This window comes from Rhincodon typus, unplaced genomic scaffold (assembly GCF_021869965.1).
Source record: "Rhincodon typus isolate 14 unplaced genomic scaffold, sRhiTyp1.1 hic_rhity00002466, whole genome shotgun sequence".
NCBI classification, from domain to species: domain Eukaryota; kingdom Metazoa; phylum Chordata; class Chondrichthyes; order Orectolobiformes; family Rhincodontidae; genus Rhincodon; species Rhincodon typus.
Genome location: NW_025968104.1, coordinates 8,359 through 25,000, shown reverse-complemented (window position 1 = coordinate 25,000; position 16,642 = coordinate 8,359). Strand labels below are relative to the sequence as shown.

The 16,642-nt window shown below is 42.4% G+C and overlaps 1 protein-coding gene across 1 annotated transcript; it reads left to right on the top strand.

Moving 5' to 3' along the window:
• Window positions 1–1,328: 1,328 nt before the first annotated feature.
• LOC125481518 (nucleolar complex protein 4 homolog) lies at window positions 1,329–15,706 on the top strand. The gene is made up of 6 exons (XM_048593193.1): window positions 1,329–1,416; window positions 2,144–2,254; window positions 6,429–6,592; window positions 7,479–7,561; window positions 10,790–10,903; window positions 15,454–15,706. Exons 3-6 carry the CDS (start codon window positions 6,511–6,513, stop codon window positions 15,568–15,570), a joined length of 396 nt encoding a protein of 131 aa, XP_048449150.1. The 5' UTR covers window positions 1,329–1,416; window positions 2,144–2,254; window positions 6,429–6,510; the 3' UTR covers window positions 15,571–15,706.
• The last annotated feature ends 936 nt before the right edge of the window (window positions 15,707–16,642 follow it).

Below are 16,642 nucleotides of genomic sequence, written 5' to 3'. Positions count from 1 at the left end.
ATTTGCCGTCTCTGGTATTTAACATAATCAGTTTGTTCGTCCTCACAGTGAGGAGTGAGCTGCACTGTCCAGTTTCTCACTACACAGAAGCATGGTTTGGAAGTGCAACACTAATGTCCCTTATTTTGTAAATTGCATCATGTCCCCCGTGCCCTATACCCCTGTATGCACTGCCACTCTTCCTGGATTACAGCAGCAACAACAGTTCAAAAGTGCTTTGCGAGCTGTAAGTCCCTTAGAGTCAGAGAGGTTTGCAGCATTGAAATAGGCCCTTTGGCTCAACTTGCCCATGCTGCCCAGTTTTCAAATTTAAACTAGTCCCATTTGCTTGCATTTGGTTCATTTCCATCCATACCTATTCTATCCATATACCTGTCTAAATGTTTCTTAAATGACAAAATTGTACTCGCCAAACTACTATCTCTGGCAGCCCGTTTCAGACACTCGCCACCCTCTATGTGAAAAGATTGCCCTCTGGACCCTTTTTTTTGTCTCTCCCTTCTCACCTTGAACCTATGCCCTCTAGATTTAGACACCCCTACCATAGTGAAAAGTGGTTGCCTATCTACCTTATCTATGCCTCTTATGATTTTATAGACCTCTGTAAGGACTCTTTGGGATGTCTGAGGTAAAAATGAAAGGCACTATATAAATAACATGTGTTTTTTGGGACTACTGTGATTGGTAGGGGAGACATAGTGGTATTGTCACTGGACTTGTTACCCAGAAGCCCAGGCTGAAGACGTGGTGACATGGTTTGCAATCTCACCACAACTGCTACTGGAATTGGAAGTCACTTAATGAATATGGAATGGAAAGTGAGTCTCTGTAATGGAGAACTGTCTTCAATTACTGTAAAAACTTGTCGCCTTTCCTAATTTCCTTCCAAAAAGGAAATCTGCCATCTTTACCTGGTCAGACCAACATGTCATGCCAGACGCATAACAATGTGGATGACTTATAACTGGTGTCCAAAGTAGCCCTAACAAGCCTCTCAGTTCAACGGCAATTAGGGATTGACAACAAATTCTGGCCATGACAATGATTCCCTACATCCCATAAAAGAATGAAGAAAGCTGATAGGTTGAAACACACTGTAGCTTTATCCCAAATCTCTACATCTTGTTACAATGGTTTCTGCCTCCTCCTAAATTATAAAGGCCTTGCAACACTGACTTTGTTCACGTGCCCATTTTTTCCAAACTAATGTTCTGTCTCCCTCTGTGCAGTGTGCTTCCCTGTATCTCGGAATAAGAGCAGGTCACTAACATTGCAACTGGACCGAGTCTCATTGTCCACTTTGTTGACTCTGCTCTTTGAAGGTTGAAATTACATTGTATCCTTGACTTTTGCAGGAGGAGCCATTAGTCTACTTGCCTTAAATGGACTCTTCTATCTTATTCTTCATCATAACCTGTAAGTTTCTCTGCCTTGTTACATATGAACACTTGAACTGTACCTCCTGGTGCAGTTTTGCCTTTTTATATATAAAGACCAGGTATTATTGATTTGATCTGGTGAGTATATGAGCTTTTGCTAATGGTACAATTCAAAAATTTATCCCTTTACATTGTATGTGTGTACGGTCAGTGCGTGGTTTGTGATAAGAATTATTAGCATGTATGTAGTAAGCATGAAGGTTGTATGAAGTGTGTGGGCATGTACAGTGGATGTGTCCTTGTTATGTATATTTTGAGTGGACTGTGTATTTGAATTTGTGATAATCACGTGGATTCTTTGAGTGTAATTATCCATGTTTAGAATCTGCGTGTGCACAGTCTGTGACTTTCTGCAGTCCCTGTCAATGTATTGCCTTTGTGCATGTCTGTGTATATGTGTATACATACATTGTGTGGTGTGTGTATGCACACAGATTGTCTGTATCTGTGCAGATGTGCCAGTGGAAACAGTTTCCCATTGTTCATTGGAAAAAACCCATCGTACTTGGAACACAATATTCAAAAAAAAGTTTCATCTTCTGCTCCACGATATTCTGATTCTGTAATGTTCAGAGCTGCAGTTCATTGCTTAAGAATATTCATAACTGTAAAAGCATACTTTGCCTAAGAGTCTATACAGTTTTTTAAAGTTATTTTTTAAATTTTATAATTTTTTTTGTTTTATTTTGTGTATGTGTGTGTAGAGAATACCCAGACTTTTACAAAAAGCTTTACAGTTTACTGGACCCGTCTGTGTTGCATGTGAAGTACCGAGCACGATTCTTCCACCTGCTTGATTTGTTCTTGTCTTCAAGGTCAGTACCTACATGTCCATGGTCCAACACTTAACACCCTGTGTTAGCTTCTTGTACTTAAAAACATAAACAGGTCCTAAGCCACATAACCAGACTTTGTACATTTGACTATCTTTCTTCAAATTTCTGATGATACGAAAAGATAAAATCTGTTCAAACACCCTCGCGGCAACTGGTTGTTTTCTACAAGTTCATTATTTTTCTCCTTGCGTTCAATGTATGTTTCCCCTGCTTCTGGCTTCTGGCTTTTAATCTAACCCCGTTCACCCGATCATTAGCAGCAATGCCTTCAACTGTTTCACTCAATTCTTTGACATTTTGTCTAATCCTCACTGCTTTATTACACCCCACCTTTTCTGTAAACTCTTGATAACTTTTCTTTCTACAACTTGATACTTATGCATTTATCTTCATGAAGTAGAGTCAAGGAATGATACAGCACCGAAGGAGGTGATTAAGTCAACTGTGCCTGTGCAAACTCACTGAAAGAGCCCGCTCTATCCCTATAGCACTTTGAATGTTTTCTTCTTTAAGCATTTATCCAATTCCTTTTATGATATGAAACGTTTTGCATTACAGATCATAATAATTTGTTGTGTAAAATAGCATTTTTTTCTTGTGTCTGTTTTTTTGTCAATAAGTTTATAGCTGTATCATCCGGTCACCAATACTGCCACCAGTGAAAAGAATCATCTCCTATATGATCGATCAACTTTGATCACTTCTCATACCTTGAATAATTTTTGCCAATTTACCAAAAAAGATTTACCAGGATGTTGCTGGGATTGGAAGGTTTGAGATATAAAAATAGGCTGGAAAGGCTGGGACTTTTTTCACTGGAGCGTAGGGGGTTGAGGTGTGATCTTTTTGAGGTTTATAAAATCATCGGGGCATAGGTAAGGTGAATGACAGAGTCTTTTCCCTTGGTTGGGGGAGTTCGAAATTAGGTTACCTATTTTTAAGATGACAGGAGAAAGAGTTTAAAACGACATGAGGGACAGCTTTTTTTTACACAGAAAGTGGTTCGTGTGTGCAGTAACTGCCAGAGGAAATGGTGATTGTGGGTGCAGTAGCACTGTTTAAAGGACATTTGGATGAGTTCATGAATAGGAAAGGTTTGGTGGGCCAAGTGCAGGCAGCTGGGACTAGTTTAGTTCAGTTTGGGAACATAGCATGGACTGGTTGGACTGAAGGGTCTGTTTCCATGCTGTATGACTGTGCTATGGGTCTGGAGTCACATGTAGGCCAGCCCGGGTAAGGCTGGAAGATTTCCTTCCCAAAAGGACATTAGTGAACCAGTTTTGGTTACAACAGCAGACAGTGGTTAAATGGTCACCATTAGATTAGCTTTATTTTAAATTCCAGATATTTTTAGTGAGTTATAATTTCACTATTTGCCATGATGCAATTCAAATTGATATCCCAGAACATGAAAATAAAACAAAAGACTACAGGTGCTGGAGATCTGCAACAAACACGAATAGACAACAAAACAAACATTGGATTTGGACTCCAATAAACAAACCAAAGGCATCTCTTACTTGTACAAGATTATATTTACATATAATTGAGGCACCGGGAGGGTCCTATAACTGAACGGACCCCCATTTAACTTCACCAGAAAGACCTTACATGGTGGCCTTTACCCACTAGGCCTTGACAGCTGCTGCCCCAAGCCTTATTGTGTCCCTCAGCATGTAAGCCTGGACCTTGGAATGTTTAAGAAGTTAAAAATGTGTTGTCTATACTGAAGGTAGCAGATCATGTGGATAAGAACAGTTCATCCACTTCACTAACACCTTCCACCCCAACCTTAAGTTTACCTGGACCATCTCTAACACCTCTCTCCCCTTCCTGGACCTCTCTGTCTCCATATCGGGCAACCACCTCGAAACCGATATTCATTTCAAGCCCACCGACTCCCACAGCTACCTAGAATACTCCTCCTCCCACCCACCTTCCTGCAAAAATGCTATCGCCTATTCCCAATTCCTTCGCCTCCGCCGCATCTGCTCCCAGGATGAGGCATTCCACTCCCGTACATCTCAGTTGTCCTCGTTTTTCAAGGACCGTAACTTCCCCTCCTCGGTGGTCGAGAACGCCCTCAACCGTGTCTCCCACATCTCCCGCACCTCATCCCTCACACCCCGTCCACGCAATAAAAACCAAAAAAGAATCCCCCTCGTCCTCACGTACCACCCCACCAACCTCCGGATCCAACGCATCATCCTCCGACACTTCCGCCATCTGCAATCCGACCCCACCACCAAAGACATCTTTCCCTCCCCACCTTTATCTGCTTTCCGGAGGGACAACTCTCTCCGTGACTCCCTTGTCCGCTCCACACTCCCCTCCAGCTCCACCACACCCGGCACTTTTCCCTGCAACCGCAGGAAGTGCTACACCTGCCCCCATACCTCCTCCCTCACCCCCATCCCAGGCCCCAAGAAGACTTTCCACATCAAGCAGATGTTCACCTGCACATCTGCCAATGTGGTATACTGCATCCGCTGTACCCGGTGTGGCTTCCTCTACATCGGGGAAACCAAGCGGAGACTCGGGGACCGCTTTGCAGAACACCTACGCTCGGTTCGCAACAAACAACTGCACCTCCCAGTCGCGAACCATTTCAACTCCCCCTCCCATTCCTCAGACGACATGTCCATCCTGGGCCTCCTGCAGTGCCACAACGATGCCACCCGAAGGTTGCAGGAACAGCAACTCATATTCCGCTTGGGAACCCTGCAGCCCAATGGTATCAATGTGGATTTCACAAGTTTCAAAATCTCCCCTCCCCCTACCGCATCCCAAAACCAGTCCAGCTCGTCCCTGCCTCCCTAACCTGTTCTTCCTCCCACCTATCCCCTCCTCCCACCTCAAGCCGCACCTCCATCTCCTACCGACCAACCTCATCCCGCCCCCTTGACCTGTCCGTCCTCCCTGGACTGACCTATCCCCTTCCTAACTCCCTACCTACACTCACCTTTACTGGCTCCATCCCCGCCTCTTCGACCTGTTTGTTTCCTCTCCACCTATCCTCTCCTCTATCCGTCTTCTATCCGCCTCCCACTCTTTCCCTATTTATTTCGGAACCCCCTTCCCCTCCCCCTTTTCTGATGAAGGGTCTAGGCCCGAAACGTCAGCCTCTCTGCTCCTATGATGCTGCTTGGCCTGCTGTGTTCATCCAGCCCTGCACCTTGTTGTCTCGGATTCTCCAGCATCTGCAGTTCCTACTATCTCAGATCGTGTGGATAAGCTGGTTAAGGAAGCATACAAGATACTTACCCTTCTCTGCTAAAGTTTAGAACGTAAGAGCAGGGAGGTTATGCTGAAATATTAGTTAGGTCGCAGCTGGAGAGAGAATCTTGATTTGATCACCACTTTACAGAAGAGATCCAATCATGCTAGAGATGGGACAGAGGAGAATTACAAGAACATTGCCAGGACATTTAGCAATGAGGAATGGTTTGATAGAAGTGTTTTGTTTTCCTGGGAATTGAGGAATAACGTGATTTAACTGATGCGCATAAAATTATGAACCACTTTCTGTGTAAAAAAAGCTGTCACTCATGTCCTTTTAAACTCTTTCTCCTGTCATCTTAAAAATAGGTAACCTCGTTTCGAACTCCCCCAACCAAGGGAAAAGACCCTGTCATTCACCTTATCTGTGCCTCCGTGATTTTATGGAGTGAATAGGAAGAATTTACTTCCTTGAGTCGGGAGAAATCCGGAATGGGGAATAGAGATTTGAGTTAATTGGTGGAAGGAAGTTGGGGAGTGGTTTTCATTCAGAGGGTGTAGGGGTTGGGAACTGCCTGATTGGTGTTAGAGGCATAAAATCTTTTTGTCTTTAAAAGACTCATGGATTTCTGCTTGAAGTGTCAAAACCTCCTATAGGGCTGCAAACCCAGAGGCCAGGGATTTAGCTGGATAACTGTTTCACAGGCAGCAGAGGCATGCTGGGCTGAACGGTCTCCTTGTGTGCTGTAAATCTTCTACGCTCCCACCATCTTGACCTCCTTCTGAAAGTGGGGTGCTCAGAATTGGACACTACTCCAGTAGAGGTCTAGCCAGTGACTTATATAGATGCAGTATAACCTAGAGTTCTTAGACTTCTAAATGTCTACTTGTGTATGGACCAGTAAGTGTTTGAGTTTTCTTTTCCTTTATCTAGCCATTTGCCAGCATATCTTGTGGCAGCATTTAGCAAGCGTTTATCTCGCCTGTCATTAAACTCACCCCCTCAGGCCCTGCTGATGCTTATTCCGTTCATCTGTAACCTGATCCGTCGGCATCCATCTTGCAAGCTTCTTATTCACAGGCCTAATGAAACTCAAGGTAACTGTTCCTCTTACTCTTATTGTGACTACTGTGAATTAACTGCAGTAAAATGTGTTGTACCTGCATTTTGGCCATGTGTTTTGCAGGTGTAAATTTCAATTTATTGGAAGCTGAGAAACCTCTTAGTGATGACACAGAAACCACAGACCGTCAAACCAGAGGCTTTTCATTTGTCTCCAATAATTAGGTTAGATTTGAATTCCTGAAGTCATTAACTTATGAGGACGTTAAAATTGAGTTGGGCTTCAAAACATCTACAGAGATGCAGTCCCTTAAAGGGACGTAATGATTTTCCAGAATGTGAGCAAGAGACACAATAAAATCAGACAATATAAATCGAATATAGAAAGGAAAGAATCTTATAAGTGCTAAATGAAGGTCATTCAGCCCATTGAGTTTGTTTGAAAGACTTATCCAATCAGCTCCATTTCCTCCTTGTGTATTCAAGTGACCAAATTAAGGTGATGTGATTCTTTTCTTGCTGTATTCTGTGAGCATTTGTTACCAATCCCTAATTGCCCTGAATGGGTTTGCTTTGCCATTTGAGGATAGTTAAGAGTCAATTGTTGTACCGTTTTCTGTCACATGTCGACCAGACTAGGTAAGGGTGGCAGATTTCCCTCTCGAGGGCATTAGTGACCAGAGTCTTTACAGCAGTTGATGGTACTTGTCACGGTCACCATTACTGAGACTAGATTTCAAATCCAGATTTTATTAATTGAAGTTAAATTCCATCAGCTACCACGCTGGGGTTTGAACCCCTGATCCTGGAGCATTAGCTTGGGCCTAAAGCTGGCAGGACCAATGTATTGACCACTACGTCACCATCTTCCTTCCAGCTCCAAAGAAGAGTCATTTTGTATTAACACTGTGTATTTTTCAGATCTTTCTGCTGACCCATACATAATGGAGGAGGAAGATCCTGCAAAGTGCCGAGCCATGGAGAGTTCTTTGTGGGAACTCCAGGTTGGTCAGTTTACTGGGTAATGTTTCTGCCTGTTTGGAATTCCCCTCTGTACATATGAAAGGCACTCAGAAGTGTGTTGGTACTCTAATCTTAGGTTACTTGCCTTTTGAAAACTACATGGATTTGAAACAAAGTGTTCAACAAAATGTTACACTAACTTAGACATAAGAAACGGGATGTAGTTAGATTGTTCAGTCGCTTGAGCAATTTCTACTGTTCAATTAGATCACAGCTGATCTTCCACTTCAATTCCATTTGCTCGCATTATTTCCAAATTCCTTAATGCTGTTACTGTCCAAATCTCTTTACCTTTTTCTTGAAGGTACTCAATGAATTAGAATCCATAACCTTCTAAGGTAGAAAATTCCAAAGATTCACAGCCATTTAAATGAAGAGGTTTCTCCCCGTTACAGTCATAGAGATGTACAGCGCGGAAACAGACCCTTCTGTCCAACTTGTCCCTGCCGACCAGATATCCTAAATTAATCTAGTCCCATTTGCCAGCATTTGGCCCATATCCCTCTAAACCCTTCCTATTTATGTACCCATCCAGATGCCTTTTAAAAGTCCTAAATAATTGACTCCTCATTCTGTGACTGTGACCCCTGAGTTCTTCATTCAGGGGAATGCAGTGTTTCAGCATCTACCCTATCAAAGATTAGAAGATTACATTTAGTGAGATCACTTCTCATTTTTCTGAGTTCTAGGGTATGAGCCAGCTCTACTCCATCCCTCATCGTTGAGGAGTCCTCTTAAAGTCATAGAGAAGGTCATAGAGATTTTAACAGCATGGAACAAGATCCTTCAGCCCATTCTGTCTGTGCTGGTCATCAAGTGTCTATCTATTGTAATCCCATTTTCCGGCACTTGGCCCATTACCTTGTGTGCTATGGCATTTCAAGCGATTATCTAAATACTTCTTTTAATGTCCTGAGGGATCCCACCTCTATCACCCTTTTGGATAGTGAGTTCTAAATAAAAAAATTTTTCTTTAATCCCCTCTAAACCTCTTGCTTCCCACCTTAAAACTGTGCATCCTGGTTTTTTTGACCCATCTACTAAGGGCAAAAGTTTCTGCCAATCTATTCAATCTCTGCTCCTCATTTTAATGTACCCCAATTAGCACACCACCACGCCAAATCCACCTCCCTGCCCAGCCTCAACCTTCTCTGCTCTAATGAAAACAAGCCCAGCCTATCTAGAAATAACACAAAAATGTTTTGATGAAGAATATGTAAACTTGAAACATTAAGCTCTGCTTTCTCTCCACAGAAGCTGCCAGAGCTGCTGGGTTTTGCCAGCGCATTCTGTTTTTGTCCCAGCCTATCTAGCTTCTTTTCACTGTTGAATTGTTCCAGCCCAGGCAGCATCCTGGTGAAACGCCTCGGCACTGTCTCTCGTAAAACTACTTCCTATTGACCAGTATTGAACTCAATACTCCACCTGTAGCCTAACAGTATACACCATGACGTTATAACCTCCTTGCCTTTGTATTCAGCACCTTGACTGATAACTGCAAGTATCTTATATGCCTTGTTTACCACCTTATCTACCTGACTTACTGTCCTCAAGGATCTATAGGTATGCGGTGGTTATTGCAGGAATGCATGTAGCTTACATGCCCTTCTGTTCTCAAGCTTAACTTTACGTATGGGTTGGCTGGATGGCTAGTTTGCAGTACAGAGTGACACCAACAGTGTGGGTTCAATTCCCACTGAGGTTAGATGAAGGGCTCTCTTCTCAACCTCTCTCCTCACCTGGTGACCCTCAGGTTAAACCATCACCAGTCGTCTCTCTCTGTCGTGAGAGAACAGCACTAAATATTTAGTCTCCTTTCCTATTCTCGGGTTTCCGCCAATCCTCATGGAATTATGAATGTATGGATGTCAGATGAAGGCAGAGTCATTCTTAACTAAACCGTAGAAACAGAAGTAGACCATTTGCCATATTGAGTCTGCTCTGCTATTCAGTGAAATCATGACTGATCTGGTAATCCTCAATTCCACTTTCCTGCCTTATCCCCTTAATCCTTGATTCTCCTACTGATTAAAAATCTGTCTGTCTGAACCTTGAATATACCTAGCGACCCAGCTTCGACAGTCCTTTGCAATAAAAAAATTCAATAGATTCATTACCCTCTGAGAGAAAAGAAAATACTCATCTCTGTTTTAAATGGGTGACTCAGTACTCTGAGATTATCCTCTGTTGTCCTAGATTCTCCACAATGGGAAACAGCTTCTTAACAGCTACCCTGATAAGCCCCCTAAGAATCTTGTATGTTTCAATAAAGGATCTTCTCATTCTTCTAAACTCCATTGACCAGAAGACCTCTCCTCATAAAATCCATCCATATCTGGAATCAATTTGGTTACCCTTTTCTGGACTCATTCCTAAGATAAGACAACCTAAGCTATTCACAGTATTCCACAGTGTTCATTGAGGAGACAGTGTTATAGTGGTAATGTCATTGGGCTAGTAATTGAGAACCCCAAGCTAATGCTCTGGCACCATGGGTTCAAATCCCACCAGATTGAAATTTGAATTCAAGAAAAATCTGGAATGATATGCTGGTCTAATGGTGACCATTAACCACTGTTGATTGGTGTAAAAACCCATCTGATTCACTAATGCCCTTTAGGGAAGGAAATCTGCCATTCATACTAGGTCTGACCGACATGTGAATCCAGGCCCACAGTGATGAAGTTGACTATTAACTGCCCTCTGAAGTGGTCCTAACAAGTCACTCAGGACAAGGGGAAGTTGGGGATGGACAGTAAATGCTGGCCCTGCCAGCAGTACCTGCATCCCATGAACACATTTTTAAAAAAGTACAGTAATTTGGTAAGACTGTGGCAACTTTACCTTTATCTGTTATGTGCATGAAGCTTTGCACACTTTATAGTGTGGGTGTGAGAGCGCGTGTTCCCAGCTGTGGTTTATTGGGCCTGCACTGTCGCATTGTTTCAGAGCATTGTGGAGGCTTCACCACATAAGTATATTTTAAGCTAGAAAGACTGATTTTTAGTCTTTTAGGGAATTGAGAGAGATGGGAAGTGACCAGGACTGTATTGAGTGGTGGAGCAAGCTTGACAGCCCAAATGGTCTCCTGCTCCTACATTTTGTACTCTACATTCAAGAGTCCTCTGGCATTAAACTCAGCCTGTTTTATTTCAGTGTTACTCTGATTCTGTATATGTCAGCTTTGTTTTGCTCTGTCTCTCATTCAGACTCTGCAGTATCATTACCATCCCGATGTTGCCAATGAAGCAGCTACAATAAACAAAGCTTTGTCCAGCCAAGAGTCTGACCTGTCCACACTCCTTGACCTTTCTGTTTCAGAGGTGAGTAATAATTTTGTGCAGTTGCTATATTTTGATCTGTTAATTGGGGGAGGAGGCGTTGTAGTTGTAATGTCACTGGCCTAGTAACTAGAGACATGGGTTTAGATTCCACTGTGGCAGATGGTGAAATCTGAATGCATTAAAAATTTAGAATAAAATGCTAGCCTAATGGTCACCATGGAGCCATTGTTGATTTGTTGTAAGAACCCATTTGGTTCACAAATGTCCTTTTAAGGAAGGGAATCTGCCATCCTTACCTGGTCTGGCTCACATGTGACTCCAGACCCACAGCAATGTAGTTGACCCTTAAATGCCCTCTAGGCAATTAGGGAGGGTAGTAAGTGCTTGGTCTAGCCAGTGACACCCCCTTGTGAATGAATTAAAAATTTGCTCATCAGTCGGGATGTCGATCATTTATTGTCTGTCCCTAATTACCCCTTGCCCTGAGTGACTTGTTAGGACCACTACAGAGGGCAGTTGTAAGTCAACCCATTGATGTGGGCCTGGAGTCACATGTAGGCCAGACCTGGTATGGATGACAGATATCCTTATCTAAAGGACATTAGAGAACCGGGTGGGTTTTTGGCACTATCGGTTGTGGTTAGTGGCTACCATTAGGCTTCTGAAGACATTATTTGGCTAAATGATTACTGAACTGATGGAGAAGATGTTGGATCGTGTCATTTAAATCTTTGCTGACTGGTGCTTGGAATATGAATGGGAGAGGGGGATGCAGTTCATAAAATCATAAACCTCCTTGCTCCCATACTAACACTGTTCCAGTGAAGCTCAACGTAAACTGGTGGGAGAACACCTCATTTGGCACTTTGCAGCCTCAATATTGATTTCCTTACATTCACAGCATGACCTCTGCACTCCATATTATTCTTATACCACCCACCCACCCCCTTCATGTCCAGCAAATGTGCTGGTTTGAATAAGGGACTATTGATCTCTACATCTGTGCAGTGTTTCAAACTTACATAATGCAGAAAGGTCTGAGAAGCTGAATGGCCCGCTCCTGTTCCTATGTTCTATAAGTCGCATGTGTTGAAACATTGTCAAACTGTGCTGGAAAGGGCAGGACGTGTGATGTATATAGAGCCTCATTGCCTCTTGGGAAATCTACAGTACTTGCTCCACAATGGTTTTCCGTCCCTGTCCTCCTCCCATTAATGAATTGCTTTGAGGATGTTTCTTCATACAATATAGGCAGACTGAACGTATGGGCTCTCACTTTATAACACTCATTCCAGGCAATTCATCATTAATTATACCCACAGGAATGCTTTCACTACAACTTCAACTGATACAGGGCTTTTGGGGTGGGGGAGGGAGTGGGGAGAGAGAGAGACAGTGGGCTGAATGTGGGAATTTATATAGGTGTGTTGAGAGAGAGGAGGAGTAATTTTGGGACTAATACAGAGCTATGGAAAGGGAGGGAAGAGTGGGGTTATCAAAAGAGATGGGATTAGTTTGGGGTTAATACAGGGCTGTATGAAGAGAATGGATCAGTGGGATTAGTTTGGGATTGATATGGGCCTATGAAGAGGGAATTGCAGTGGGATTAATTTTGGATTTGTATATCAGAGCTGGCACATGGAGAAATGAACTCTTTGCTTAGGCATAAAAACAGGTAAACAACTATATTTACACCTTATAGACTGAGATGTGCAGCACTTCTTGAAGTGTTAGCACATTACACATTGTTTTCAGTGAGAGGAATCTTCTGTAGGAGAATTAGAATGCAATCTGATTAACAGCCATGGTCTCTAGATATTTTTAATCAGTTTGTTCAGAGGTATTACACACCTCTGGAGCAGGTGGGACTTGAACTCAGGCCTCCTGGCTCAGAGGTAGGGACACTGCCACTGCACCTCAAAAGCCCTAACAGCCAGTGTCTACACTCACTGTAGTAAAAGCAGGCCATTTGTGTGGCCTTCATTGTTTGCATAGAATCAAATAATATTTGAATGGTGCAGAATGCAGTAGGGTTTGCAGTTTTTAATAAACTATGAACAAGTTTTGTGGTTTTCCTTACCTTCTTAACCCCAGCTTCAGAGATGCTGTGATTCTTGTACAACTTGAACAGTCTGGGCGTGCTGCGGACATAATGAAGGCAGAGGCCACAGCACACTTGTTGCCCTTGATTGTAGGGCCTGACTCAAACTCAGAAACAGTTACCTTGTGAACAACCCACTTAGGAACAGGACTGGGCCATTTCTTCCCTTGAGACTGCCACACCATTCAACAAGATCTTAGGTGATCTGTTTGCTCCATGCTGTTGCCCACTCGATAACCTTTCATCCCTTGCTTATCAAGAATCTATCTACTTCTGCCTTAAAATAATCAGACTCTGTTTCCTCCATCTTTTTCAGGAAGAGACATGACCCTCTATGAGAAAAACATTTCTTTTCATCTCTGTTTGAAATTGCAACCCTGAATTTTAAACAGTGATCCCCAATTCTAGAGTCTCCATCCCAAGTGACCATTCCTTCCATATCTACTCTGTCAAGTTTTCTCAGGATCTTTAATGTTTCAATCACCTTTTACTCAAAATTCCAGCAAATACAGTCCTAACCTGTCCAACCTTTTCTCATTAACTTACCTTCCCATTCCAGGTATGAGTCTATTAAATCTTCTCTGAACTGCTATCAATGCCTTTACATCCTTAGAAAGGGTGACCAATGCTGTACATAATCCCCTAGATGTGGCTTCACCAATACAGTGTATTACTGAAGCATAACTGTCCTACTTTTGTATTTAGTTCCCTATGCAGTAATCAATAAGTTTCTATTAGCTTCCCTAATTACTTTCTGCATACTAACCTTTTTCTGATTCATGAACTAGGAGACTCTGCTACTTTGGCATGTTAAAACTCTGGAATCTCTCTCCATTTAGATAATGTGCTGCTTTATTCTTCCTGCCAAAATGGACAATTTCGTATTTTCTCACATTATACTTCATTTGTTGCACCTTTGCCCACTCACTTAATCTATGTCTGTCTCTCTGTAACCTCTTTTGACCTCTTCACAATTTAAGTTTCTACCTATCTCGGTGTGAGAGAACAGAATTGAAGAAACATTGTCATCTTGGGAGATCATACAATTACATTTAACATCAGAAAACATCCTAATGCACTTCATAAGGAAGAAGCAAAATGGGCAACCAGGCTAAGAGAACAGAGGAATGATCAAAAGGCTAACTCAACATACTTCAGGTATTATAATCATGTAATGAGAGATGGGATGGAGGAACTTCGAGTTGGTGGGTTGGGGTGTAGAAACCCAATACTGATGCCAGTTTATGGCAAGACTGAACCAGTCAGATCTCAGTGAAATCTGGGTTAAGGTTTACTTTTCCTTTCAGTTACTCTGGAAATCATTCATTGAGCATATTCATCAGATCTGGCAGCATCTGTGGTGGAGAAAACAGAGTTAACGTTTCGGGTCTGGTGACCCTTCCGAAGCGTTAACTCTGTTTTCTCCTCCACAGATGGTGCCAGACCTGCTGAGCTTTTCCAGCAACTTTGTTTTTGTTCCTGATTTACAGCATCCGCAGTTCTTTTGGTTTTTACATATTCATTAGAGACCATAACAGTGTAGAAGAATATTGAAGTGATCTCATTAGAAACATCAGACAGAAAAATTCAACCCTTACAAACATTGAAATCTCAGTGCACAGTCACCCATGTTTCCTGCTAAAGCTCACTGCTCAGCTGCTACAGCTGTTATCTGTCTCCTTTCAGCAAATTGCTGCAAAATTACTCAATGCTATTCAGTTAATTTCTCTTCCTCCCTTAAATTGTTTAAAAAAAGCTGCTGACTATGCTCACTATTACTTAACATTGGTTCCCTAAACTCATGTCTTCAGCAACATTGTAGGATCTCTTCCTCACTGACACCTTTGGAGCTTCCTAGTCAGGACTTTGCCCAAACCTGACTGCCTAGATTCTGCTGATAACAACACCACTGCATGAACCTGCTTCAAGCTCCTTCTGATAATCATACAACTTATGTCAGCAAATGACTTTAACAGTCTTTATGAAGTGCTTTAGGATGTTTTCTGATGTTAAGTGTAATTGTATGATCTCCCAAGACTTAACAGGTGTAATGACTTAACAGTGATCTCTCCAGGTGGCATGCCTTTTATTGAGCTGAAATCATATGACAAGTTGTACATGCTGCTTCAATCTCAATGTTTATATTGACTTTCTGACCCTGAAAATAAACAGGTCATTCCTTCACAGACTGAAAAATCCATTTCTGCTCCACTTCAAAACCCAAGTTCCTAAATATTAAGAACATATTATGAGCTTTCATAACCGATAGATCTCATCATCTTCCGTTCTCTCAGTCTATGTAATTTTGTTTGTTTTGAAATGAGTTTCTAGACAGATACATGAATGGGCAGGGAGCAGAGGGAGACAGATCCTTGGAAAATAGGCGACAGGTTTAGATAGAGGATCTGGATCGGCGCAGGCCTGGAGGGCAGAAGGGCCTGTTCCTGTGCTGTAATGGTCTTTGTTCTTTGTTCTTTACTTTAAGCAGCTTTTTGAAAAAGAACCAAACAAGAAGGTGAAATCAGTTCCCTTGGAATTTGAGCTGGCTGAAGGATTACTGGGAAAGAGGAATGATCTGGTCAGGCACCATTGGACTTTGGAATAACAGTTGCTACAGAGTGCAACATACCTCATTGCCTACGAGTATGCAGCAGATTTATCTGTTTTCTATGTGGTTTTCAAACTCCGTTCCCATGCTGTGATAATCATTACAGTTATAAATTAAAGGACTTGGTAATGAATCTGTGGTTAATGTGGAAATTCTTTAAGGTTGTGCCTTGAGTTTCTGTGGTTTGCAAAAAGTAGAGAGATTGAGAGCCTTTTCAGCAGGGTTTGGACATAACAAATAACTGTTACACGCACAGCAAATTGAAAGGTGAAGTCCCAGTTATTTTTATGGTGGGCAGTGGGTGCAAGTAAAGAGTTCTGCACTTTTGTCACATTCATCGCAAAAGGACACAGGGCAGCAACGAGCTGAGGATCAGAAAGATCCCACTTCAGCTGACACCCCTCATTCGCAGAGTCTGACTGTTTGTGTAGTGCCTACCTCTAAGGAGTAAAAGGGATATGCTGATAGGGTGAGATGAAAAGGGTTAGGGAAAAGGCTTGTTTGGTGTACGCACACTGACATGGGCCATATGGGTTGAAAGCACTGTTGATTTAATTTGACAGACTAGGTCAAAGTTTTGTCTGTTATATAGAATGTGAATTGGGTGCATTGGGAACCAAAGTTGGGCCCTTCAGTTCCTGCCCCATACATTTAAGGCTGTGTTTGGTGTTAGCACCTCTGTGGGAGTGCACTCAACATCCATGCAGTTTCATTTCCTGTGACATCACTGCTATTGATTTGACCATGAGGCACCTGTAACAAAGAGTTTCTGCAGCAATTGCAGTTTTTGTTTATTCCAGATTTCCACTACCCTCTGTGTGAGGTACTTGCTGACCTCAGTTCTAAACGGACTACCTCATCTTAAGTATAAGCCCCTTGTTTCTAACTACCCCATGAAAGGATGGTGCTCTGCCTCAGTAATGTGACCAAACTGATGTATTTGATACTTAATGCCAGAAAGTTGACAATCCGTCTGACTGATGTCAGAATCTCAGGCGTGCAGTCGCTCCTTGACTCACTTCTGAAAGATGAAGTGATGATTTATGACAATTAACTGATGTTTTATATA